Genomic DNA, 25,952 nt, shown 5'->3' with positions numbered 1-25,952 from the left:
TTTTATTCATTACGGACTGCCTAGACGGATGCACTCGGACCAGGGACGGGATTTTGAGAGCAGGCTCATTCAGGAGTTGTTTGACCTGTTGGGAGTGGAGAAATCCCGTACAACGCCATACCATCCACAGGGTGATCCTCAACCCGAACGATTTAACCGGACCCTGTTGGATATGTTGGGAACCCTGGATCCGAAGCAGAAACCCCAGTGGAGCCGTCACATTGGACATCTTGTACACGTGTACAACAGCAGTCTGAATGAAACCACAGGATACTCGCCTTACTTCCTTATGCTCGGAAGGGAAGCCAGATTGCCCATAGACCTCAGTTTTGGTGTGTCTAGTGATGGTACTTCCACTAAGTCTTACCAACATTACGTCAAAACCATGCAGCAAGAGTTGAGGTCTGCATACGAGCCGGCGGAGGAAAAAGCGGGAAAGAAGAATGCAGGAAATAAGAGAAGTTATTATCAGAAGCTGCATTACTCTTACCTTGTTCCTGGAGATAGAGTACTGATCAGGAATCTTGGATTGCAATGGCAGCACAAGCTGGCAGACAGATGGAGTACTGAGCCCTACATTGTCCAGAGTCAGATGCCTCACTTACCTGTGTTTCGTTTTTAAGCCAGAGAGTGGAACTGGACCTGTCAAGATTCTGCATAGGAATCACATTCTTCCTATTGGACAAGGTTTGAGACAGCGACAAGTTCCTGACAGTGTCCCTGAACCCAGAAAGAGAGTTCTGAGAAAAAGGAAGAATGCTGGACAGACACAGAGTTTGGAAGAGGAAGGTGAGAATGCATCTGTAAGACAAGAAAAAGAAGGCAGAGGTGATCAGAATCCTGACTTGAGTTCAGAGAGTGAGGATGAAATGTATGGAGTGTGGTATCACGTACCTGAAAATCATCCTTTGACTCATAGAAGAAGAGACCCTTCTCAGAATAATACAGAGGTTTTTGATAATGCTGTTTCAGAGACTGTTAAAAAGATTGTTTCTGAGAATGTTGAGCAATTTGGAGCCCAAGTTGAGGTTTCTCAGAGAGTTGAGACCGATGAATCTGTAGAGTCTGTTTCAAGACTGCTACCAGAAAGTGATCCTGACAACTTGCAAAGTGTGAGTCAACTGTCAGACATCGGTGATGTTGAAAGTGACCTTTCAAATGTGAATGAGAGTGATATAAATCAAGGTATCTCTGCTGAGGAAATTGAAAAGGAGAGGTCTCAAAAAGAGAAAACTATGCCTAAGAGGTTTACCTATGATACTCTTGGGGAGCCAAAATTTGAGCCAGTCATTGCTCAAACTGAAGCTGTAAGTCCTATCCTAAGTTAGATACTGTTCTGGTGTCTTTTTGTGGATGAATGTGCCTGCAAGAAGGTTAAGTACCTATTCAGTTGACTTAAGTGCTAGACACTAATTTGAGTGATTTGTTTCTTAGACATGAGTCTATTGTGATATTATTCTGCTCATTCATTTGAAAAGTGTATGTGTATAAATTTGTGACAAGAGCTGAGATATTGACATGTCAATTTTGTGATTCTCAGTTTTCCCTCGTTATGAGGACAACGATTTTTGGTGGGGGGAGAATGTAGAGACCTAGGAAAAATGTTTTGGGGTTTTGTAAATGTATACCTGTCATTTATTTTGTTTATAAATAAGATAATTTAATTATTTGTATTTGGGCTTGAAATGGTATTCATACGCAAACAAAGTGTTGATGGACTTTAGTTTTTTTCTCTCTCATGTTCATATGAGACATGTTTATAAAAGTTTTTTTTTTCAAATGGGTGTAAATAAAAACAAATCATAAATGGTTTCATTTAATTGTGTTTTCTGAGAGCGTCAGTCTGATGATGAAACGGTGTACTTTGACCTCTGAGAAAGTTCGAGGTGCAGTGGTTGAGAGAGAAAACTCGGGGGGGGGGGGGGGGGGGGTTTGGTTGGCCTTCCTTCTTTCTCTCTGGCGGATGAGCTGCAGTTCGGCTGACAGCTGAGAGAAATCAATGTTCACGGACATTTTTTTTAAAATGCCGTTTGGTGATGAAAGTTTGCGCGAGAGATTGGTGTGAACTGTGAAAGTGTCACGAGTCAGTTTGCAGCACGAAAAGCGAAGATTTCGAGAGAGTTCGGCGAGAGAATGTGTTTTTTCCGTTTCGCATGAGGAGGAAATCTAGCACGAGGATCACATGTGAGAGATTCCGTGTTTTATTTTTATATCTTTACGTTGATTTGTTTTATTAGTTTTAGATTGTGAAATCACCCGGAAGAATATTCCCGAGTTTAATTTCTTGAGTCCAGAGTGGCAGTTTAAGTTATAATAAGTTGTGTAAGTCATTTGAAATCCGGAAGAAAATACCCATGTTTTTTTTGGTTTATGGTGGGAATAAGCTTTGCAGTGGTCTATCTAGTTGAGAGTGCACGTTAAGTGTGTGTTTATTTTTCTTTAACACTGAGAGATAGTCGAAATCGGGAGATTTATATTGATATTCGCGGCTGCATCTAACCAGTTCGAGGAGGGAGGAGTTCATGGAAATCCACTCAGGTGTCGTCGTGGGATGTGTCATCATGGATGCTGGTTATCATCTCGGCGAGGAGTAAGGAATTGAGGTTCCTATTCTACAACTGGAATTCTTGTTGTCCTGATTCGTGAGTACTCTGGTTTTGCATCAAAGAGCTCCAACTAGCGCGCCATCTGTGTACTGAAAATCCCAGCTGGGTAAATTTTCATTATTGCATTGACATTTTATTATTATTTTTTTTGAGGATATGTTGATTCATGGTTGTGACTCTGTAAATTGAATTATTTGGAAATTCAAAGAGAAACAAAAAGGGGGGAAAAAAAGAGTTCCGGAGAAGAATAAATACATGTTTATTGATCTGCCATAATTTTGTGTGATTTCCTGTGGAAAGAATTGATTTGTTAATAGGTTTTTTTTTTATCTAAAGGGAAACACAGTAGTGGTTTATTAATTTATTATTTTCAGAAAAAGAAGAAACATAAATCTGACAATCTGGGTTATAGTTGTACTGTGACTGAAGAGAATGTGCCTTTACCGGGGTAGTGGGTAAATTCAAGATTCCCTAGATAGATTTCTAACTTGTGAGCCATAAAGGGATCCAAAACAACTTTCATTTAAAGAGTTTTCAAAAAATCTATTTGTGTTCCACAGGAGAAAGAAAGCCATAAAGGTTTGTTTCTTAGGTTGAAACGTGATATGCTAACAAAATGGAAATGTGTTTAATATAGACATACAATATCTAAGCACCAGATGTGTTACAACAGTTCTACTCTCACAATTATTATTATTACTAACAGTAGAACACCAATATTACCAACATACAGTAATATTCATATGTCACACTATCAGACTCCTATTCTTCCGTTGTTCCATTCCAGGAAAGTTAAAACATCTCTTACATATTTAAGCCCACAAATGAACAGCAAGCGAATTTGTTAAGGTATGTAAACTTTTCTCTGATTAAAATTAGTTTCATGCTCAGTGTGAGTAGTTTTGGTGCCAAGTTTCATTGTTTTTATATAAACACACATTTAATGTAATTTAGTCTCAGTGAACTTGAGAACACGGTCAAGAAATGGACTTTAGTGTACTACATGACACCAGAACTTTTGATATCATTTCAGTCTTTAGTAATTACCTCAAACTAATTATTACTGTTACTACTATTACTACGTACACCTGATTTTCCATGATCTGCGTTAAGCTTTGTAGTCAATATTCTACTTTTGCCAAAAAATGTCAGTGGTAAGCCACTAATATAAAAGCTTTTTAATTCTTTTTCTAAACCACAAATAGTAGTGCCTTGAGTTATTTTGGACTGGCTTTAGATTTCCCCTTTGTAATGAAACCTGCCACAACCAATGTTCTGCTGACTTCTTTCACTGGAATTGTTAGTATACCATCCGACCACTGATGTGATTGGAGTCTCAGCTTCCTAAGCACAGATAGCCACATTCGGATACCTGTGTGCAGTTTACACCGTCAGAGCAGTCAATCAGGGCAGGGTAGGATTAAGAGATCATTGGAGCACAGCTGAGAGACGTGCTGCTTTACTAGGCCGGATTGGCTCTTAGTCCTCCGAGCTTTGAGTCCTGCTGTTTAAGGGCTGGCTGAGGGATTCCATCAAGAGTGCACCAAAGTTCAGCCACCAGTCGGGGGTGTAAGATTGTGGGCTCCTCTCTCAGTGTCATCGTTACTGGGGACAGGACGTCATCTGTCTTCAAACATTACTATCCCTCCTCACTGAAGCTCACTTTCAAGCGTGCGGGGATCTGATGAAGGCTGTGTCATCACCGTGACTCTAATGAGAAGGTATCTCCAGGTTGTTTTAATCATTAGTGGTGGAGGAACATAGATAAGATTGTAGATTGATGGCAAATAAGAAATATGGTAGATCACATGGATAGATGCAGTGACAGGATCAGTGCTGGCGCTTTATGTCACGGAGATATAAGTTTGATTTATATGTAGTATTACCATTTTTGTTATACTTTAAACTGTAATCTATCAGTTTACACACACATACAGATATAAATCCCTTACCCCCAAATTTGATAATTTATTTATAAATGTTAATATTTTTTAATAAATAATAAAATAAACTTTATTTTAAAGTGTTTGAAATGTTTCAAAAGGTGTCCTTCCCTCAAAATCTATTTAGGTTTTATTTAATATATGAATGTGTATTATTTCATATTATACAGGTGCCTCTCAATAAATTAGAATGTCGTGGAAAAGTTCATTTATTTCAGTAATTCAACTCAAATTGTGAAACTCGTGTATTAAATAAATTCAGTGCACAGAGACTGAAGTAGTTTAAATGTTTGGTTATTTTATGTATGATGATTTTGGCTCACATTTAACAAAAACCCAACAATTCACGATCTCAACAAATTAGAATACTTCATAAGACCAATAAAAAATATATATAATTTAGTGAACTGTTGGCATTCTGGAAAGTATGTTCATTTACTGTACGTGTACTCAATACTTGGTAGGGGCTCCTTTTGCTTTAATTACTGCCTCAATTCGGCGTGGCATAGAAGTGATCAGTTTGTGGCACTGCTGAGGTGGTCTGGAAGCCCAGGTCTCTTTGACAGTGGCCTTCAGCTCATCTGCATTTTTTGGTCTCTTGTTTCTCATTTTCCCCTTTGTTGGCCATTCAAGCACATGAACAACACGGTCATTTAACCAACTTTTGTAGCTTTTGGCATTGTGGGCAGGTGCCAAACCCAACTGGAAAATGAAATCAGCATATTCAAAAAGCTGGTCAGCAGAAGGAAACATGAAATGCTCCACAATTTCTTGGTAAACAGGTGCAATGACTTTTGGTTTTCAAAAAACACCATGGCCCAACACCAGCAGATGACATTGCACCCCAAATCATCACAGACTGTGGAAACTTAATGCTGGACTTCAAGCAACTTGGGCTATGAGCTTCTCCACCCTTCCTCCAGACTCTAGGACCTTGGTTCCAAATGAAATACAAAACCTGTTCTCATCTGAAATGAGGACTTTTTGGATGACTGTGGCTCTTGATGCTTTGACTCCAGCCTCAGTCCATTCCTTGTGAAGTGCACTCAAATTCTTGAATCGATTTTGCTTGACAATCCTCATAAGGCTGGGGTTCTTTCGGTTGGTTGTTCATCTTTTTTTCTCCACACTTTTTCCTTCCACTCAACTTTCTGTAACATGCTTGGATACAGCACTCTGTGGACAGCCAGCTTCTTTTGCAATGAATGCTTGTGGTTTACCCTCCTTGTGAAGTGTGTCAATGATTGTCTTCTGGACAACTGTCAGATCAGCAGTCTTCCCCATGATTGTGTAGCCTAGTGAACCAAACTGAGAGACCATTAACAGAGTTGATTAGCTGATTGACATGTCACCATATTCTAATTTGTTGAGATTTGTGGGTTTTGTTAAATGTGAGCCAAAATCATTACAATTAAAAGAATCAAAGACTTAAACTACTTCAGTCTGTGTGCGATGTATTTATTTAGTACCCAAGTTTCACAATTTGAGTTGAATTACTGAAATAAATGAACTTTTCCATGACATTCTAATTTATTGAGGAGCACCTGTATACTAATCGCGATTAATCAGATCCAAAATAAACATTTTTGTGTGCATAATGTGTGTGTACTGTATATATTTATTAGGTATACATAAATATACACACATACATGTATATTTAAGAAAAATATGTTATGTTTATATATTAAATATATTTATATATAATATACATTACATGAATATAAATATATACATGTAAATATTTTCTAAATATATACTGTATGTGTGTGTGCTTTTATATATACATAATATATACAGTACACTGTATATATTATACAGTTTCTATACCTTCCACCTCATTTAAAAAAAGAACAACAACGGAGACTGTAGGGAGGGGCTTAGGGCGTGTCTGGGGTGAGGCAACGTAACTGGAGCCCTTCAACAAGAGCAATGCAAGCTCATTCCTGGTCTCTAATGAGTGTGGCAGGGCGGCCGGCATGATGATCAGAGTCAGATGGGGTGCCCCGAGCAGCCGCCCCCTGCCGAAAGTGCCGCCTGACACCCTTTGTTACCTCCAAGTGAGCTGAGACCAGCCCATGAACCATGTAACTAGGTGGTTTCCAGGTTAATGAAAAGCTGTAACTCCAGTCTCACTGTCTCCTTAGAAGTCTAACTAACCCCCGAAACCCCCTTCTTTCACCAAGCAAGCCCCCTTTGAAAAAAGGCAACATTCCAAGCCAGAAATGAGCACTGTTGAATGCAAATAAATATAAGAGGCACATAGACCTGTCCTCTTCTAAGAGACGTTTATTCGTGAAGGACTGCTCCGATCTGAATATATGGCAGTGACTTTTGACGGTCAGAGGAGGAAAGACCCGTAATTTTACATTCAGCTGGAAGTGCTTGATCCTGAATATAAACAAGTATGAAGAATGGTAGAAAGACTTTAAAGTAAACATTGATTTAACCTTACAAACAATCATGGCCTTGAAATATATCCTCTTAATGTTCTTCTAATCTGCTTCCAGATGTTTGTTTGCGAGTTTGCGCATATGTCTGAGATCGACGGCCCCCTTAGTCGTCTAATTCCTGTCTCCGCCTCTACATAGCTCCAGCACCCTCATTTGCACAGGGTAAATATGTATTCCCAAGTTTACATTTTGTCAGGTTCCCCTCAGAAAAAAGCCTTTGATTTATTTATTTTGAGTTGAAGAAAGCGAGGGGGTGAAAAAAAACTGTTCACTCACATTGGCATCTGATTTGGAGCAGCGGACATTAAAGTGGGAGCCAGTCACTAATAGGAGCCATTCCTGCAGCTAGCTAACGTCGGAGAGGTGTGCTGGGCATTCGTGCTTCAGCAGCTCTATGAAACCTATGCTAATAGATTTCAGCTCTACTAACCCTTCATTCTGCCAATTAGCCTGCTTTAGTGTGACTGAAAACCCAAGAGGGAGAAAGAAAGCGGTACACAAGTAATAGAGCAAAAAGATTTTTACATTTTCTTCAGATATTTGAGTAGCTGTCATTGGTTGCAAACTCATTACCACTACAAAGTCTTGTTTAAAGGTTAAAAACCATTTAAGCACTGAAGTTTTTATTTTATAAAAATTCACAGATAGAATGATACACAGAACGAGAAACAGAGGGATAGTAAGAACAGACAGAACAATAGAATGACAGATAGAATGATCGAATGATAGAACGCTAGCTGCATGGATGGATGGATAGAATGATAGACAACAATATAATGGCAAATAGAACAGTAGAACAATATAACAATAGAATAATAGAACATTAAAACAATAGAATGAATGATAGAATGAATGAACAAACAACAGATTCTATGAATAATCAGGGCACATATGTGAGCCATACTCACATACATTACGCAGTTGACTGGATGCACTCACAATAACAGAGAAACCCACAGAAAACAAATAAATAAAACTGCCGCTCTTTGCACAGGGCTTTTATCACTTCTTTAGGAAGAGCATTACAAAGAAAATAGAGAGTGCACTTTTAACCCTGACCCTGTGTGAGGAGAGAGCGGCCTAACTGTGGCCTTACCTGTAATAAACCCTCAACCAGCAGCACCAGATCCTAAATCACTCTACAGGACTCTAGGGTATCGAATGTCGCTGCATACAAGTGTACACACAGACACACTGCTGCAAATAAACTCATGCAAATAGACACAAAGAAACACAAACAAGCCACCTTGCCTACCACACATCCTCTCCAAAGTACAAATATCTAATTATCATCTCAAAAAGTTTATTTATCAGAAAACGGTGGCGGAAAATCTGAAACATCACAGCGTATGTGTGAGGGGTGTTAGTCACAGAGCCAGAGGTCTTGGCAGGGCACCCAGAAGCCGTAAAGGTTTAGTACCAGCCCACAACCTGTTTACACCATACTGAGCGACTCTGATTCATTTTCTCTTTCCCTCTCTTCAACATTCCTTCTTTCCTGCATGACTAAGGGAAAGAGGTATTGCTGTCCAAAAGATTCAGAATTGGTTGGTATTACTAATGAGAATTGTAAATAATTTAATGATTCTGTGTCCTGGTAATGATTCCATTTTCATTAATGATTCTCATACAAAAGAAATAATATTTATTTGGAGGAAAAAGGCAATTCAATTGCCAAATAATGAGCCATACTTTAAATATATAAATGGGAAGAAAAAAATTATTGGAATAGGGTAATTTTTAAATGCCTTTTCACAGATTGTTTATAATTATTATTATTAATTTTAGGCAGCATTAATACAATCTCATGGCTGACTGTAACTGAAAAATAAACAACACTAAATATACAAAAAATTGTTTACATTAAATTCTCCTGATGAAATGCTGATGATGTGCTTTTTTTAACAACTAGTGAGTAACCACTAATTTAACTTTCACTGTTAGCCGACTCATTTTTTTTTTTTATTGAAATTTTATTCTGGGAACAGTAGTATAAAACAAAAAGCAATTGTAAAAATGTAAAACCCATTTCAACCAATCCTACCCCTTGATAGACTTCAAAATAAAGAAAAAATAAATTAAATAAATTAATAAATTAATTAAACAGTAATAATACAAATAAGTTAAGTAATATTAATACATAAATAACAATAAAATACTTTTTACATAGATTTTAGAAAAGATGACATTAAAAACTGAAAGCCATAAATGTTAAGTTTTAGATTAGATCCATGTATACAAGAAGTTGAGAGTTCCATCGAGACAATGTCCAACAAATACACAGTCCAGGTTCATCTGTCCATTGTGTGAGGAGGATTCCAACGGCTGACTAGCAACTTTTTTGCTGCTGTGAGAGCAGCTAACAGTAAACATCTTTGTCTGACGGTCAAGGACCATTAGCTGACTCTTAATGAAAAACAAAAACAAATTTGTTTGGAAATCAGACTTCACTGGTCACACTATATACATTTAGAAGAGGAGAGCTTATGGAATATTAGTCTTTTTTTTTCTTCTTAATGGAACAGATTATTGAAATTTTAGACAAAGTATATATATATATATATATATATATATATACTAAAAAAGTTTGCATGTGATCTTTGTTTCATGTGAAATAATAAATGAATGAATACAGAATAAATAAATAAATAAATAAATAAATAAATAAATGTTCCTGTTGTATCATTCTTTTTTTCATGTTTTATTTTCCAAAAATGGTGTATGGATAATAAAGTAAACCTAAGTTGCATCAGTCCAGTAAATGTCTTGAAAAAAATCTTGAAATATTACTAACAATCTAAAAGTCATCCTTACATTTACTTTGTAAAAATAGTTTCAGAGCAAAAAGACACATGTACCACATTTTTAAGAATTATTACAAAAGGCCTCTTACTTACAAAAAAATGTATGAATTATTAATCAGAGAGCAAAGGCATGTAGTAGATTGTGCAAAACAGGTTTTTTTGTTGATGTTGATAATTCAGAGTGCTGTATTAAATATGATACAGTAGACACTCTAGGGTTAGGGAAGTGTTAATATTTCAGTTGGTGCTTCATCAGCACTGGAGGAAGAACACATGTGCAAGAACCGTTAATGGAAAAACAAAAAACAATTGGGTGTCGTTTTGTTAATGCAGCCTTGGTTCACAATTCACACAGAAGCACAGGCATTAAACAAGGGATATAATTAAGTGAAATAATGAGGTAAGTATGTGAGCAATTTAAGAACATTAAAAAGTATTACTTAAACATTGAAGGAGAATGAGTAAATGATGCATTTCATTTTCCACAGAAATATTCCCCTACGGACACAAGAAGAAGAAAATGCCTAGCCCTGAATTAAGAACAGAAAGGAATGATATTTTACCTGGTCTTCACAACATCCAATGGGTGCATCAAGCAAATCTCCACAAGACCTATAGAGGATAAAGATCATAAGTAATTATGTATCTGCCCTGTTAAAACCGACATAAATCAGTCATTAAAACAGGACATGAGCACAACCGAACATGTTATTATTCGCTCACAGGTCATTAAGCTGTCATTACCAAATGCCAAGCTTTCTTTACGTCTCTTTCACTCACTCTTGTAATATTTCACAGAGCTTTTTAAGTAATATTTCAGTATAATCCAATTTCATTCAAAAGCCAGTGAATTTTTTTTTAAGTGCACAGTCATCGCAAACACAGCATCATTTCATACAAACCACTTGTAAAGTCTCTCGAGACTGAAACGTTCGACCTAATCCACAAATATTTCACCGCTTTAAAATGGTGATGTATTATACACCACGATCCATATATTTGTAAATACAAATAAAAAGTCACAGATGTGTTGCGTTTGATTCCATTCGCCATGTCTGTGGTTTGTGTGTGTCTACATTCAGCAGACGGAGGGTTTTCCCCTTAAAAATCCCTATGTAACCGTCCCCTGAACTCGCATCCGACAGGAGCTGCTTGGCCAGCAGCCACCTTCGTCACTCTGATCCTGTTTTTGCCTCCTTGCCACTCCACTGCAACTGACAAGCGTGCGGGAAGGGATCTGGCAACAAAATGGCCTCCATGCAGAGATGTGGGACGTAGCGCTCGCCTGGCCTGCAAGTCATTACCATCATCCATTTTATTCGGTTCCAATGTGCTGATGGACGTAAAACCCCAAAGTATTTTCGAATCCTATTTTATCTGGACCGGCCCACAGAGAGGCTGCCGTAATTGCCTTCCTAGTGCCAGGATTCTAGTTCATATACACTCCAGCCATGACAGAGGGAGCGAGGGCTGTTTAACATGCTGAATAATGGTGATTTCACACTGCAAAACATGGCAAATACTTCAGATGTTGTTACCACAAAGATCGGGTTCCGTTGACACAGTGAATAACAGATGAAACCGTATATGTGTTGGGCTACAAGTAAGTAGTTAATAGCTCTATTTTGCACTAAATAGTTCACAGAACACTTTTTTTTTGTTCAAGGTAGCTGTAAACAAACAGACTGAAGGAGTGTTCGATGGGTGCAATGCATTGCAATGAGATCGCAGAGGCACAATTATGCATCTGCATCGCAATTCTCAACTCCGTTCAGGCGTTTACTTTAATGGCTTCCTTCACAAATTCCTCTATGTGTACACAGCTGCTGAGAAATATGCTCCTATTCTAATTTTTCCATTAAATGTATTGTCCATAAACAAGACATTGCCTCCTTGGGGGTTTTCCAGGAAAGTAACAATCAAGAGAAATTCCAAAGTTGAACTGCAATAGATTCACACAAGGTGATACAGTGCTGTTGTTTTGCATGCAACGTGCGTCTTTTGAACAGAGGATGTGGCATATTCATAAACAAATCGCAGCAGTCGGACAGGCCGAGGTGGTGTGATTAATTTCAAAGCTGACATGAGCTTGTGGAAGATGCATCAGTGAGACCAAAATGGGAAGAGAGCAGGAACATTAGGTGTGTCATAGTCTCGTCGCCCAAGGTGATATAACGCTGTAACGTTTATCATTAATTAATCACAGCTGTCAGGGCATCACGGGGAAAATAATGTAACACACTCAGGAGACATATGTTTTCCATTTCAGCACTCTATCCATCCTGAGGAAATAAAAGAGAAGGAGGCCTGGGAGAGTCATCTGAGCAGCGAGAGAGCTGGAGGAATAGACCCATCCATACTTGATGCTGAAGGTGGAGCCGTAAAGTCATACGAAGGGTTATGTCTTTTTAAAATGCCATACCACTTGATAAACATTTTCATTGCAGTGAATTAATTTTGTCAAGTAGGACATGCTCCTGGGACAACATTCTTATCAACCTATTATTTACCTCAGATTTTAGGGGCAGTTTATTTATTTTTTATTTATTTATTTTTATTCACTATGAATTTGAAATTAATGGATGCAAATGATGCAAAATTGAAATTAAAATAAATTGAAATGTAGAGAAATTCATACTGTATAAATGCAATAAGTCACATTTCTTAACTAAAATAGGAAGGTCTGTATAGACAAACTTTGAATTCTTTACAAAACCATATTTGAAATTTAAAAAGAAGGCCTTACAGACAAACAAATGATCTGTTTGAAATGCAACCTTTAGATTTAGGTATAAATATATATCAAGCATACATAAATAGAATAAATTATGAAAGAATGTGTCATTTCCCAGAATGCTATTAGTTGCTGAATTTCTCCCATGTACTGCATTTCAATTTAATTTCCTGTGGGTGTTGTCAATTCAATAAAATTTCCAATGAATTAATTAAATAGGAAGCAATTTTTCCAATATCCCAGGTTAAATACATTAAAATAAAATCTTACAGTGATTGTGGCCAATTTGTAGCCAATGTTAATAGACACAAATAAATAAAAAATCAAAAAATTTTGGTGTTGAAAACTTTGCCTCTTTACTTCTTTTATTTTTGTTGTCTTAAATGCCTTAAACCATAAAAGGACCAAAAATGAGAACATTGAAATAAAAATGAATGTAGGTACATATAAAATAAGCACCTGTTACATACCTGGACTCAGTTAATGTGGTTTTGCCCCTGTGACCCAGTTTTCTGTCTTTGGTTTGATTAGTTCCCAGGTGTGTCTATTCTATTCCTCATGTGTTCCATGTCCCTGTTAATTTAGTGATTCCATCCACCTGTGTTTCTCCATTATCCCATCTACTTAAACCTTGTCCTTTGAGTTCAGTGTTGTCGGGTCTACTCACTATCAACTTACGTGTGTCTACCTCTGTGCTCCATGTGTTGGATTTAATAAAAGCCTTATTTCGTGTATCCTCGGCTCCGTGTTCCTTCCGGCAGCGTAAACGGTAACAGAAGACCCGACCCAAAAAGAGTTTAAAACTGCGTGTTTCCCCTCCGTTTTGTTTTCTATTTTTTCCAGTTTTTTCTTTTCGTAATGTCGATGGATCCCCTCTATAGCCCCGAATTCCTCCTTCTCCTGCTGGAGCAGGAGGGACTTTCTCTCGAGGACCATACCAGACGGTTTCTCTTGCTAGCTAATGCCACCAGCTACCCGGACCACGCGCTCTGCTCCTTTTATCACGCCAGCCTGAACTCCAGGTGCAGAGCGTTGTCGCCCGAAGATGGTCCTCAGGAGGATTTCGCCGCATTTATAGAGTGGACTCTGGTGAGAAATGGGTCACCTCTCACTGTCTGCCCAATGGAGGATCTCGCCAGGTCCACTCTGGACCCAGAGCCCAGCCTACAATCTCCCCACGGTACGGGGCATAAGCCCGAGCCCACCGATGACGGAGAGCCAGAGAGCAACCCGTCAGACCAGGTGCGAGAGCCGGCGACACTGCCCACCACGAGGGAGCAAAATGTGGAGCGCCAATTGGGTCAAAATGAGGTGGAGGATTGTACAGACTGTGATCCCCCGTTAAGCCCAGGACGGGCTCCTGATCCCCAGTTAAGCCCAGGATGGGCTCCCGATCCCCAGTTAAGCCCAGGACGGGCTCCCGATCCCCAGTTAAGCCCAGGACGGGCTCCCGATCCCCAGTTAAGCCCAGGACGGGCTCCCGATCCCCAGTTAAGCCCAGGACGGGCTCCTGATCCCAAGTTAAGCCCAGGACGGGCTCCTGAACCCCAGTTAAGCCCAGGACGGACTCCTGAATGCCAGTTAAGCCCAGGAAGGGCTCCAGCCCCAGAGTTCGCTCCAGTGCCATCTCCTCCAAAATTCCCAACCTCCCACCCACTCCTGCCTCCTCCTCCGCTGTCGTCTGGTAGCCCCTCTGCTCGCCCTCAGCCTACCATCATTGTGGTGCGAGCTCAGCGGGACTGCCATCCTCCAGCGCCGCCTTGGTTGGCGTCTCCCTCACCTCCGCCTCCAGCCTCTGAGGCCTGGACTCCACCTCGGCCCGTTGACCCGTCGGCTCCACCATGGCTCCTAGCTCCTTCCTCTCCGCCATGGCCCGGCAGTCCACATGCTCTGCCTGGCTCCCTCGTCCCTCCGGCTCCGCCTTGGTCTGGCGTCGTCCATCCTATGCCTCGGGACTCCACTCCTCCGGCTCCGCCCGCTCCGTCCCTCCGGCTCCATCAGGCTCCTTCATCCCCTCGGCTACACCTCAGTCCTCTGTCACTCTGGCCTCACCGCGGCCTTCCGGATCCACATCGCCACGTCAGTCACCAGAGCCATCTGTTCCGCCTAGGACCTCCGGCTCCTCCCCGTCACCCTGGCTCTTCGGCTCTCCGTCTCCGCCTCGGGCTCCTGCTCCGTTGTCGTGGGTCGAGTCCCTGGAGTCGGCGACCATTCCTCCTCCATGGCTCCTTCCACCGTCGGCCCCACCTTGGGCCGTTATGGCTGTGGCCTGGGCCCTGCTGGGTGCCTCCTGCTCCAGATCCCTCCTGTCTCCTCCCTGGCTCCTCCCTCCATCGTCTCCTCCCTGGCTCCTCCTTCCGTGGTCCCTGTTTGCTGGCCCCCTCCTGGGAGGCTGTCCTCCACCGGAACCTCCTCCCAAGATCCCACCCACGCCTCCCTCTGTTGTTTCTACGGTGCGAGGACGCACCTAACGGGAGGGGGGAGTAATGTTACATACCTGGACTCAGTTAATGTGGTTTTGCCCCTGTGACCCAGTTTTCTGTCTTTGGTTTGATTAGTTCCCAGGTGTGTCTATTCTATTCCTCATGTGTTCCATGTCCCTGTTAATTTAGTGATTCCATCCACCTGTGTTTCCCCATTATTCCATCTACTTAAACCTTGTCCTTTAAGTTCAGTGTTGTCGGGTCTACTCACTATCAACTTACGTGTGTCTACCTCTGTGCTCCATGTGTTGGATTTAATAAAAGCCTTATTTCGTGTATCCTCGGCTCCGTGTTCCTTCCGGCAGCGTAAACGGTAACAGCACCACATTTATGCTTTTAAATCCTTCAAAAATAGTCCCTATTTACTTTCATTATAAGTATGTCACCGTTTATTTTAAATGATATCGAGGGACCAGTCAAAATTATTTTTTTGTGGCAATCAACACTGTCAAAAGTGCTTCAGTTATCGCAAAACACATGCTACTTGGCAAAATCCCGGTCACTATTGAGCTAAATGTGGAGGTAGCCTGAATCCGTGTGAACCCTGTTGCTGCTCTGAACTGTACAAGAGGGGCTCGTAGAGGATCAAAGGTAGGAAGCAGTGAGTAGTTGAGAAAGCCTGTCACTCATTTGAGTCTAATGAACTCCATGTTTGGCGGAAAAGAAAAGAACACCCTAGTTAAGCAACAACACTCGAGAGTTATCGTCTAAGAGCTTCCAAAGAGGGGAAAATGCACAAACAAGGTGAGAGGGCCAAAGAATAAACCACAGCCATTGTTGGCATGTTCCATATGGGTGGATTTAAGTGAGCAGGAAAAAGACTTAAGAGGGGGGCAAGAGATGGAGGAACTGAAAGGGAAAGCAAGACTTTCCCTACACAACACTAGCAAGTAATTAAAAAAGCTTAAGTGGATGCAAGCTGTGCTTTTGAAATAAGAAAGCCTCTGAGCTTCAGCCACAATATATGAAGAATTTGTGATGTTTTTGGCCAAGAAGTTATTGATAGAACCACGATGGGAACAGGGATGTCGTTAAGGGGACCAGTTTGGTACAGCCTACTCATTGTACCCAGGGGAGAGATGATCCTCCCCTTAAACATTTGTCCCAAACTCTGTAAAGTTTAGCCCTGGATGGGAACAAGATCATTTTGGTATACGGGGCAACAGGGCTGGGTAAAAATATAGATTTCTTTTTTCTTTTTTTTAAACAAACTGTCCACCATTGATAATGAGGATAAAAAAATTAAAATAAATAACAATAATAATAATAATACTACACTGAAGACCTGAGTAATGGCTACTGAAAATTCGGCTTTGACATCATAAATGTATATATATAAAAAATATTTATATATGCATATAATATATTCAAATAAAAAACAGTTGGCTGGCATTGTGTGTGTGTGTGTATATATATACACAGTACAGACCAAAAGTTTGCACAAACCTTCTCATTCAAAGAGTTTTCTTTATTTTCATGACTATGAAAATTGTAGAGTCACACTGAAGGCATCAAGGGCTATTTGACCAAGAAGGAGAGTGATGGGGTGCTGCGCCAGATGACCTGGCCTCCGCAGTCACCGGACCTGAACCCAATCCAGATGGTTTAGGGGTGAGCTGGAACGCAGACAGAAGGCAAAAGGGCCAACAAGTGCTAAGCATCTCTCGGGGAACTCCTTCAAGACTGTTAGAAGACCATTTCAGGTGACTACCTCTTGAAGCTCATCAAGAGAATGCCAAGAGTGTGCAAAGCAGTAATCAAAGCAAAAGGTGGCTACTTTGAAGAACCTAGAATATGACATATTTTCAGTTGTTTCACACTTTTTTGTTATGTATATAATTCCATATATAATTCCACATATGTTAATTAATAGTTTTGATGCCTTCAGTGTGAATCTACAATTTTCATAGTCATGAAAATAAAGAAAACTCTTTGAATGAGAAGGTGTGTCCAAACTTTTGGTCTGTACTGTATATATATAGAAATATATATGTATGTATGTGTGTGTGTGTGTGTGTGTGTGTGTGTGTGTGTGTGCGTCTGTATATAATATATTCAAAGTGTATATAGCACACATATGCTAGATTCCTAGTACAATTTAGAGAGAATCGCATGTAAGCAAAATGAACACTGCAAAATATAAACTCACTGCAAAAATGGCAGCAGTGGATGCCAGCAAATCAGAAAATATATATAGGTTGCAACATCTTAGGTTTCATGGATTTAATTTAAATTCACATTAAAATACTTCACTGGTGTAATGTTACCACAGTAATGTTACACATCACATTCTTTCCTTCATTTTTCTTTTCCTAAATACTAATTACTATAGTTTACTTTGAACCTATAATAATATACTGACAACCATCAAAAAACACAGGTGAAAGTTAGACATGTGACAGAAGTCACATGATGATTCAAGTAACCTTTTGTTGACCATTTAACAGGTTTTACTGTAGCAATTTTTCCCATTCATTTACTGTTCAAATATTTTGAATTTCTTTACAGTTTACAATATCATTGTTGTTCATTTAAATACAGCTTATGTAAGATAACAATGTATTTTAGATGAAAAAAAATATTATAAACATTGCCTTGGAAATTAACTAAGATTAACAAAAAGAACAAAAATGTAAGAAGCACATAAAAAAAATACTAAAATGTAAACTGAAATTAAGATGAAAACTAAAAAAATGGCCTATAAAAATAAAAACACCTAATATTATAATAGTATGTAAGTATTATTAAAATCGCACTCGTGTATCAATACCCAGGCCTTGGACAACAAACTTCAACTCAGCAGTTTCTATATTTTCTGTGTTCCTACCACATTGCAAGGTTCAGTAATGTTGTTTACCCAACAAAATAGCTGTCACTGGGGTATAGAACAGATCAGACAGCTCTGCCATGTGTGGAGGTGGAGAAAAATGGTAAGCTTGCACTATTTGCATGTTTTCCTTGACAGCGGAGTACAAACGAACAAACTCTTATGATGAGCGTGTCAAGATTAAAGACATTATGCAGATGCAAAGGACATGACTGGACACCTTATCAGATATTAAGTCAGGCATAGCATCATGACTGAGTAATATTTACTGAATTCAATTGGATGGAAAACACAAGCCTTGTTTTTTTTCCCCACAGTATTTCCGTGTTGGATCATGCATTGGTTCCACATATCAGCTCCAGTATCTACCTAAAATAGCAATACAAACGACAACCACAGAATCAATATGAGCAGCAGCTGGCAACAACATTAGTTTGCTGTTCCAAGACAACTTTATTTTACAACTGATTAACTGTAACAGACACTATATCAAGAAGAGCGTAATCAAACATGATCAAGTGCCTGTGCCCTTCTGCTCCAAAACTCTCTTCAGGCTTCCCCATCCAAAAGTTCAGTTGCACTATGGGATTTCTGAGGCTGTCAGCACATGCTACTGTTTGATCATGTGCCTTAAAAAGTCTCTTTCTGAACTCCTCTGTAATAATGCCATTTATTCAAAGTGCAAGCGGAAATTGACCTGCCATCTGGTTGGTGTTTTAGGCTTAGTTCCGCCTCAGTGAGTGACATATCAAGGAGTTCCATTATTTGGCATGTCTTTTCTCTCTGAGCCACAATAGCACTGACAGTTTCTGTCATCTGCATCTACACCCGCAGATACATGCTAGAGAACAGCCACAAATGTGCTGCAACAGACTGACAAGGAGAGGTGATTGCCCTCAAGACGCTGTCACCAACTACACTCTGCAACAAAGAAATCAACACATGTTTGTGAGTTTAACATTAGTGACATTATCTGTTTTAATGACAAACTCTTAAATCATGTAAATGATTTAACATAGCCTACGTGGAAATTCTGACGTAAGGTTTTCCCAAATGAGGCGTGGGAAAACCACACTATAGGAAGGCATTCAAGCCAGGTGAGTAACATCCGCCATCAGGCATGAGGGACATGATATATACTCAGGAAGCACAAGAGTGTAAATTTATATTTTGTGTAGCTGTGTATAGCAGTGTTAATACTAATACTTTGGTAATTGAAATAAAGCTAAACTAAAGTAAAATATAAATAATTAAATGGGGAAAAACTTGACACATACTGAGGATGCAAAAATTAAACAAAAATTACATTATATATTTGGAATCTATATCATTCAAAAAGATTTGGTAAACTACTGTTGAAAGAAGTCTTTTACTCACCAAGGCTGCATTTATTTGATTAAAAATACAGTAAAAATAGTCATATTTTTACAATTTGAAACAACTGTTTCTATTTTAATATATTATAAAATGCTTTTTTCAAGTAACTAGTAAAGTAACGCATTACTTTTTAATTTACAAGAAAATAATACAAGATAATATAGTTAATTTTTTTTTAAAAGTAACACTGGTTTATTTTTCCATTTAGTAACTGACAAGCGTCCTTTCCCCATAATCGAAGAAATGGGAGAACAGAGGCATTGTGTGCACTGTGTGAACATGAATGTCCATTAATTCATCCCACTCGCAAAAAAAACTGATTTAGTATTCATCAAAATTAATTAAAACAGTGAAATACAAACTCAGCATATGACGCAAACCTGCAATGATAAAATATGTTAAACAACACAATGTATCTAATACAATAATCTTTTATTAACTTATGTCTTTGCTGCTGACCTTTGAGGATCTAGTTCAACCATACTAATGAGCAAAAATTACTTTAGATAAACTAACAATTGTGCGTAATTTTTTGTTGTTGTTTTTTCATTAAGAGTGTTGAACCTTCTTCTCCTGTGTTCTACTGAAAATTTACTTTTCCTTCAGCCTGAGGTTTATTCATAATACTGTTTTGGTGTGAAAGGGCTTTTGCATTTTTTTTTACAGGTGCGACCTATTTATCAATTAATTTGACATGAACCAAGAGAAATGAACCAAGAGAAAACATTACCGTCTACAGCCGCGAGAGGGCGCTCTATGTTGCTCTGTGCTCCTGTAGTCTACACTGAAATCATAGAGCGCCCTCTCGCGGCTGGAGACGGTAATGTTTTCTCTTGGTTCTTGGTTCTAAATAAATGCGACTTATAGTCCAGTGCGACTTATATACGTTTTTTTTCCTCATCATGGCGTATTTTTGGACTGATGCGACTTATTCTCAGGTGCGAATTATAGTCCGAAAAATACGGTAGTTACTTTTTAGGGAGTAATGCAATATTGTAATGCATTATTTTTAAAAGTAACTTTCCCCAACACTGATCACATCTACCTATAAGAATACAGCACTAATCACAGCATTCGTATATAAGCTCTATTCAGTATTACTGAGCAGCTTTTTTGCTTGCTCAGGAGCAAATTACCCTCCTCCATCCCCAACTCCTCCTTTCGCCAGTCAGGACTTAGCTTATAGTATTAAAGTATACAAATACATACTTAGCTGATATTCCTTGTTGAATCAGACTCCTCTTATTTTGAATAATGTGTTAAACTTAAATATCATTAACTACATTAATGATATCGCATTTGCTCTGTTCCGTTTACCCTTGGGGGTTATTATTGCTGCTCTCCCTGCTCATTCATGAAAAGCTGCATGGATGACCAGGTAGTTTTTGCCCAAAAACAGAACCATAACACCAAACCAAACTGTATGCTAATCACTTTGACAAACATTTGTAATATATATATTTTCTAAAAAAAAAAAATATTGGATGACTAGCCATCCAGTGTGACTCAAGCACACAAGTTCTAAGCATTGCTGTATTACGAGTTGCCTCAAAACATTAATGTAATGTTCCTAGTAAAGAGTAAGATAAAAACAGTCCACAGAGGTGACACCACATGTACTCCAGGCAACAGTTCATTCAAGCATTCATCATAGTCTGATATCTTCCCTGATAATGGACCATACATCACCACTGTTAAGATCACTATCTTGCAGTTGGTCTTGGCTCAGGCAAGTACCAGACTCTTGCTCCCATGCCAAAGTGAGAAAGCAAAATAGAGCAGTGACAGTAAATGATTGCTCAACATGCAAAGGTGTCATCAATCATAAAAAGACAGTGACTGAGTGAGCAGATTTCCCCTTAAAGCCTCTAAGAAAAGGTTAGCAGGTGAGGGAAGAGGTGATCACGTGAAGTACAGTGTCGCGAAGGTGGGTTGTCTCCAGTTGCAGTTGTTACCTAACTATCAGTGTCACTCGATTAACGCAGATGTTGGCATTGGCTCATGAGCTACACGGGTTACAGTCACACTTGAGTTACTTCAAACCAGGGAGAAAATGCTCTTGGCTCTGTTTGCTCAGAAAAACTGAGATATAAGACCAACAATTAGTTGGATTATAGTTCATTTGCATATCTAAATATTTTGGCTGGTGCTAATCCTTCTCTTTGACTTATCAATCAGAGAGAATGGCCTGGCATGACATGCTGGAAAAGTCAAGTTGTGCAACCATGTGTGAAATAGCAGTGATGGTTTCGACAGATTGCTATTCATGACACTCCTCAAAAATTATTTTACCAGATAATTCCCAAAATGTTTCCTTCCCGGGCGTAAATCTTGTTGGCAACAATATTAGGACACCTCTGAACTCTCTCCTGAGATACCATGAGCACGCTTCTTATAGGTTGGTAATCTAGGAGTTGCGTGTCGGGCATTCCTTTTCAGTCCAGAGCAACCAGGTTTGGCCGCGTTCCCGCTTCCACTGGTAGCTAATCGAGCACACCCTCATCATTGTTGACACCTTCACACTAAACCTCGTGAATATGGCTTCTCAAAACACACAGACACAGGAATGCTAAACATACAGGCAGCACGGCCGCATTGAACCATTTGTCATCCTGACTAACAATGAACATCTGATTAGCCATCAGAGGTTTGAAACCTCACACCGGCATCAGATTCCACCAAGGTGAAAGTACAAGAAGTATGTGAGGTGTGAGCTATGCTGATAAGAAGTTCACTAGTATCTGACTGCGGTTAAATCTAGAAGTATGCACATATTTAGACAGTCAAAACTGATTCTAAAGATTTTTAATTAGAATTTTCATGTATGCATAAGGATTACTGTAAAGAAAGTAATAAAATAGATTGTTTTGTTTTAGTTCTGGTTTCTTAACCAGTTATTAATCAGTTAATAACACAAAACTATGGTGGCCGAGAGAGCTCAACACGCTGCAACTTAGGAAAACACATGCAAACTGAAAAAACACCAGCTGCATATAACGAAACGCGCTGCAAAATCTCACAACACATGCATAAAACGAAACGCTGCAAATCCTGCTGCAAATAGCACTGACCACAATCGAAAATGTTTCAGGGAGACCCCAAAAAATGTCAGAGCCGGCTGGGATTTGCTTATCGTGCAGTGGCTACTGGTCAGTGCAGTTGTTGGTGAACTGAAAGGTGAGGTTTTTTTTAAACACCCTGAGTGCATGATTCCTTTATCTTTTGGATATTATTAGCCTAAATAAGCTGAATAATTACATGATTAAATGTAAAACGTTACTTAAGATGGCTAACTTTAATATCCTCAGCTAAATATAATTTCAAGGTTAATGAAAATAAATCTGCAATGCTTCATTAATTGTTTCTTAATGTGCATGTGTTGTGATGATTTGCAGCGCGTTTTTGATATGCATGTGTTGTGATGATTTGCAGCGTGTTTTGTTATATGCATGTGTTGTGATGATTTGCAGCGCAATTTTTATATGCATGTGTTGTGATGATTTGCAACACTTGTGTTGTCAAACTAATGAAGATGTTTTCTTTATTTGATGCTGTTTTTTGGCACTGTACAAAACACTTTGGCACTGAGCATTTCAAGTTTGCATGCCATGGGCTATATGTTTTAGCACAACTTAATGAAACAATGTTTTTATTAAATTTGTGTGTTTTTATTATGTGAATGGCCAGTAGTTGTGAACATATTTACAATATAGAAGTTTTATGTTCCTTATAACTAAAATAGTACTTTTAAAGGAAATCCCTGAAATGGAGAAATGCTAGCATCAATTTACAGCTTACACAGGACTTTACATATTCAAATATGTTAACTTGGGGTTGAATTGTTTCTGTTTAGAAGGAGAAAGAATAATGAAGAAAAGACTAGAGGGAATGAAAAAAACAAATATGCTTAGAGTCATTTGTCAAAAATGGTTGATATTCAATTCAATGGACAGCGTTTATCCGTCTACTACTGCATTGGTCTAGACATTTTTGCATGTCTAAAACATCTCTTCATACAGAAATTACACTGCTCTATTCAAACCATGGTTAGTAAGGTGATTTACGTAAGTTTGTCCCAAAAAATACTGCTACACATAGAAGGTGTTCTGATTCTGGTCCACGGAACATGGAAATCTTTCTGTACCACGGTAAACAGCAAAGAACTATTGTTTTATCATCTGATACCATATCTGACACATAGTAACATGAGGATCTATCATTCAAAAAAATACTTTCTATTTATAAAGACAATTACTTCAATGCATATTTTCTATGACAAACATAAAAGTTAAAAATGTTTTTGTAAATAACTTTTAAGATGTTCTGTGTATACTCAGTGTGAAATTCAATGCGGTGTTCAATGTGTAAAAAATATATTGATAACTTTGCACTTGGTTGCACCACTTGCCTTTTTTTTTTTTTTTAAATGTATTAAATCCACATGAACTTGCATTTGTTTTCTGAACAATATCTTTATATCATCACATTCCTAATTGTCACTTATGCAAATATTGTAACCATGGGTAAAATTTAACAGGTTTTTTTTATACTGTACATATTTATTAAACAAGACCTGGCGTGACCTTACACGATCATGCATTCATGTAATTCTCTCATCACTGGTTCCTGCAGTTTGAAAATAACAGAGATCAAATTTCACTGATGATAACATTTGTAACACACAATGCAAATCCCATGAGGACTACAGTACATATAAACATACAAGAGATACAGGAAAAAAGGGTGAACATTAGATGCAAATCTGGTGTTAACTGATGCTAACCAGGATACTAGAGATATATTAGGAGACGTAGTCCATTCTCTGGAAAAGTTTTACGCAAAACTAGCACAACATATAGTTCAGTTCATTTCAGAAGAATGAGATAGCTATAAACTGTACAGTGCTGCAAGGATGACCTAGGCTATTTTTGTAAACCAAAGTCAAAAGGTTTTTTGAATGAGTTTTTGGTCAAATAAGATCTGAGGTTAACACAAGCTCAAGATTTTTCACACATAAAATACGGTCGTGGCCAAAGGTTTTGAGAATTACATAAATATTAGTTTTCAAAAGTTTGCTACTAAACTGCTTTTAGATCTTTGTTTCAGTTGTTTCTGTGATGTACTGAAATATAATTACAAGAACTTCATACGTTTCAAAGGCTTTTATCGACAATTACATGACATTTATGCAGAGTCAGTATTTGCAGTGTTGGCCCTTCTTTTTCAGGACCTCTGCAATTCGACTGGGCATGCTCTCAATCAACTTCTGGGCCAAATCCTGACTGATAGCAACCCATTCTTTCATAATCACTTCTTGGAGTTTGTCAGAATTAGTGGGTTTTTGTTTGTCCACCTGCCTCTTGAGGATTGACCACAAGTTCTCAATGGGATTAAGATCTGGGGAGTTTCCAGGCCATGGACCCAAAATTTCAACATTCTGATCCCCGAGCCACTTAGTTATCAATTTTGCCTTATGGCACGGTGCTCCATCGTGCTGGAAAATGCATTGTTCTTCACCAAACTGTTGTTGGATTGTTGGAAGAAGTTGCTGTTGGAGGGTGTTTTGGTACCATTCTTTATTCATGGCTGTGTTTTTGGGCAGAATTGTGAGTGAGCCCACTCCCTTGGATGAGAAGCAACCCCACACATGAATGGTGTCAGGATGCTTTACTGTTGGCATGACACAGGACTGATGGTAGCGCTCACCTTTTCTTCTCCGGACAAGCCTTTTTCCAGATGCCCCAAACAATCGGAAAGGGGCTTCATCGGAGAATATGACTTTGCCCCAGTCCTCAGCAGTCCATTCACTATACTTTCTGCAGAAGATCAATCTGTCCCTGTGGTTTTTTTTTAGAGAAGTGGCTTCTTTGCTGCCCTTCTTGACACCAGGCCATCTTCCAAAAGTCTTGGTCCTCACTGTGCGTGCAGATGCGCTCACACCTGCCTCCTGCCATTCCTGAGCAAGCTCTGCACTGGTGGCACTCCGATCCCGCAGCTGAATCCTCTTTAGGAGACGATCCTGGCGCTTGCTGGACTTTCTTGGACGCCCTGAAGCCTTTTTACAAGAATTGAACCTCTTTCCTTGAAGTTCTTGATGATCCTATAAATTGTTGATTTAGGTGCAATCTTAGTAGCCACAATATCCTTGCCTGTGAAGCAATTTTTATGCAACGCAATGATGGCTGCACGCGTTTCTTTGCAGGTCACCATGGTTAACAATGGAAGAACAATGATTTCAAGCATCACCCTCCTTTTAACATGTCAAGTCTGCCATTCTAACCCATTCAGCCTGACATAATGATCTCCAGCCTTGTGCTCGTCAACATTCTCACCTGAGTTAACAAGACGATTACTGAAATGATCTCAGCAGGTCCTTTAATGACAGCAATGAAATGCAGTGGAAAGGTTTTTTTGGGATTAAGTTAATTTTCATGGCAAAGAAGGACTATGCAATTCATTTGATCACTCTTCATAGTCCATTATATAGTTTATAGCTTATAGTCTGTGTTACTTTTGGCGATATATATATTTACACTTCAAAATTCAGAAAGGTTGTGTTTCTCATGATGAGCAAAACCGGTAAAAATCGATTTTTGTTCGTCACGGAGCTTATTTTCTTCTTAAATCCTAAAATCCTATTGTTTTTTTGTTTGGTTTTTTAAGTAACCAGGGTGATGCTAACTTCCAGTTGGGTCAACAAAAATATGTCATCACTGCATCGCTCTATT

General features: G+C 39.0%; 1 protein-coding gene across 2 annotated transcripts in view; it reads right to left on the bottom strand.

The window, feature by feature from the left end:
* Positions 1-25,952, bottom strand: part of LOC132112942 (mitochondrial 2-oxodicarboxylate carrier-like) — a 117,757-nt gene that overhangs the window by 30,079 nt on the left and 61,726 nt on the right. For both annotated transcript variants that reach the window (XM_059520704.1, XM_059520705.1), the window contains exon 3: positions 10,367-10,415. In XM_059520704.1, the coding sequence (XP_059376687.1) occupies positions 10,367-10,415 (49 nt within the window). The remainder of the gene's footprint in view (positions 1-10,366; positions 10,416-25,952) is intronic.

The sequence above is a fragment of the Carassius carassius genome, chromosome 32 (assembly GCF_963082965.1).
Source record: "Carassius carassius chromosome 32, fCarCar2.1, whole genome shotgun sequence".
In the NCBI taxonomy this organism is placed as follows: domain Eukaryota; kingdom Metazoa; phylum Chordata; class Actinopteri; order Cypriniformes; family Cyprinidae; genus Carassius; species Carassius carassius.
The sequence above is the reverse complement of the archived record's forward strand: the minus strand, read 5'-3'. Positions and strand labels throughout refer to the sequence as shown.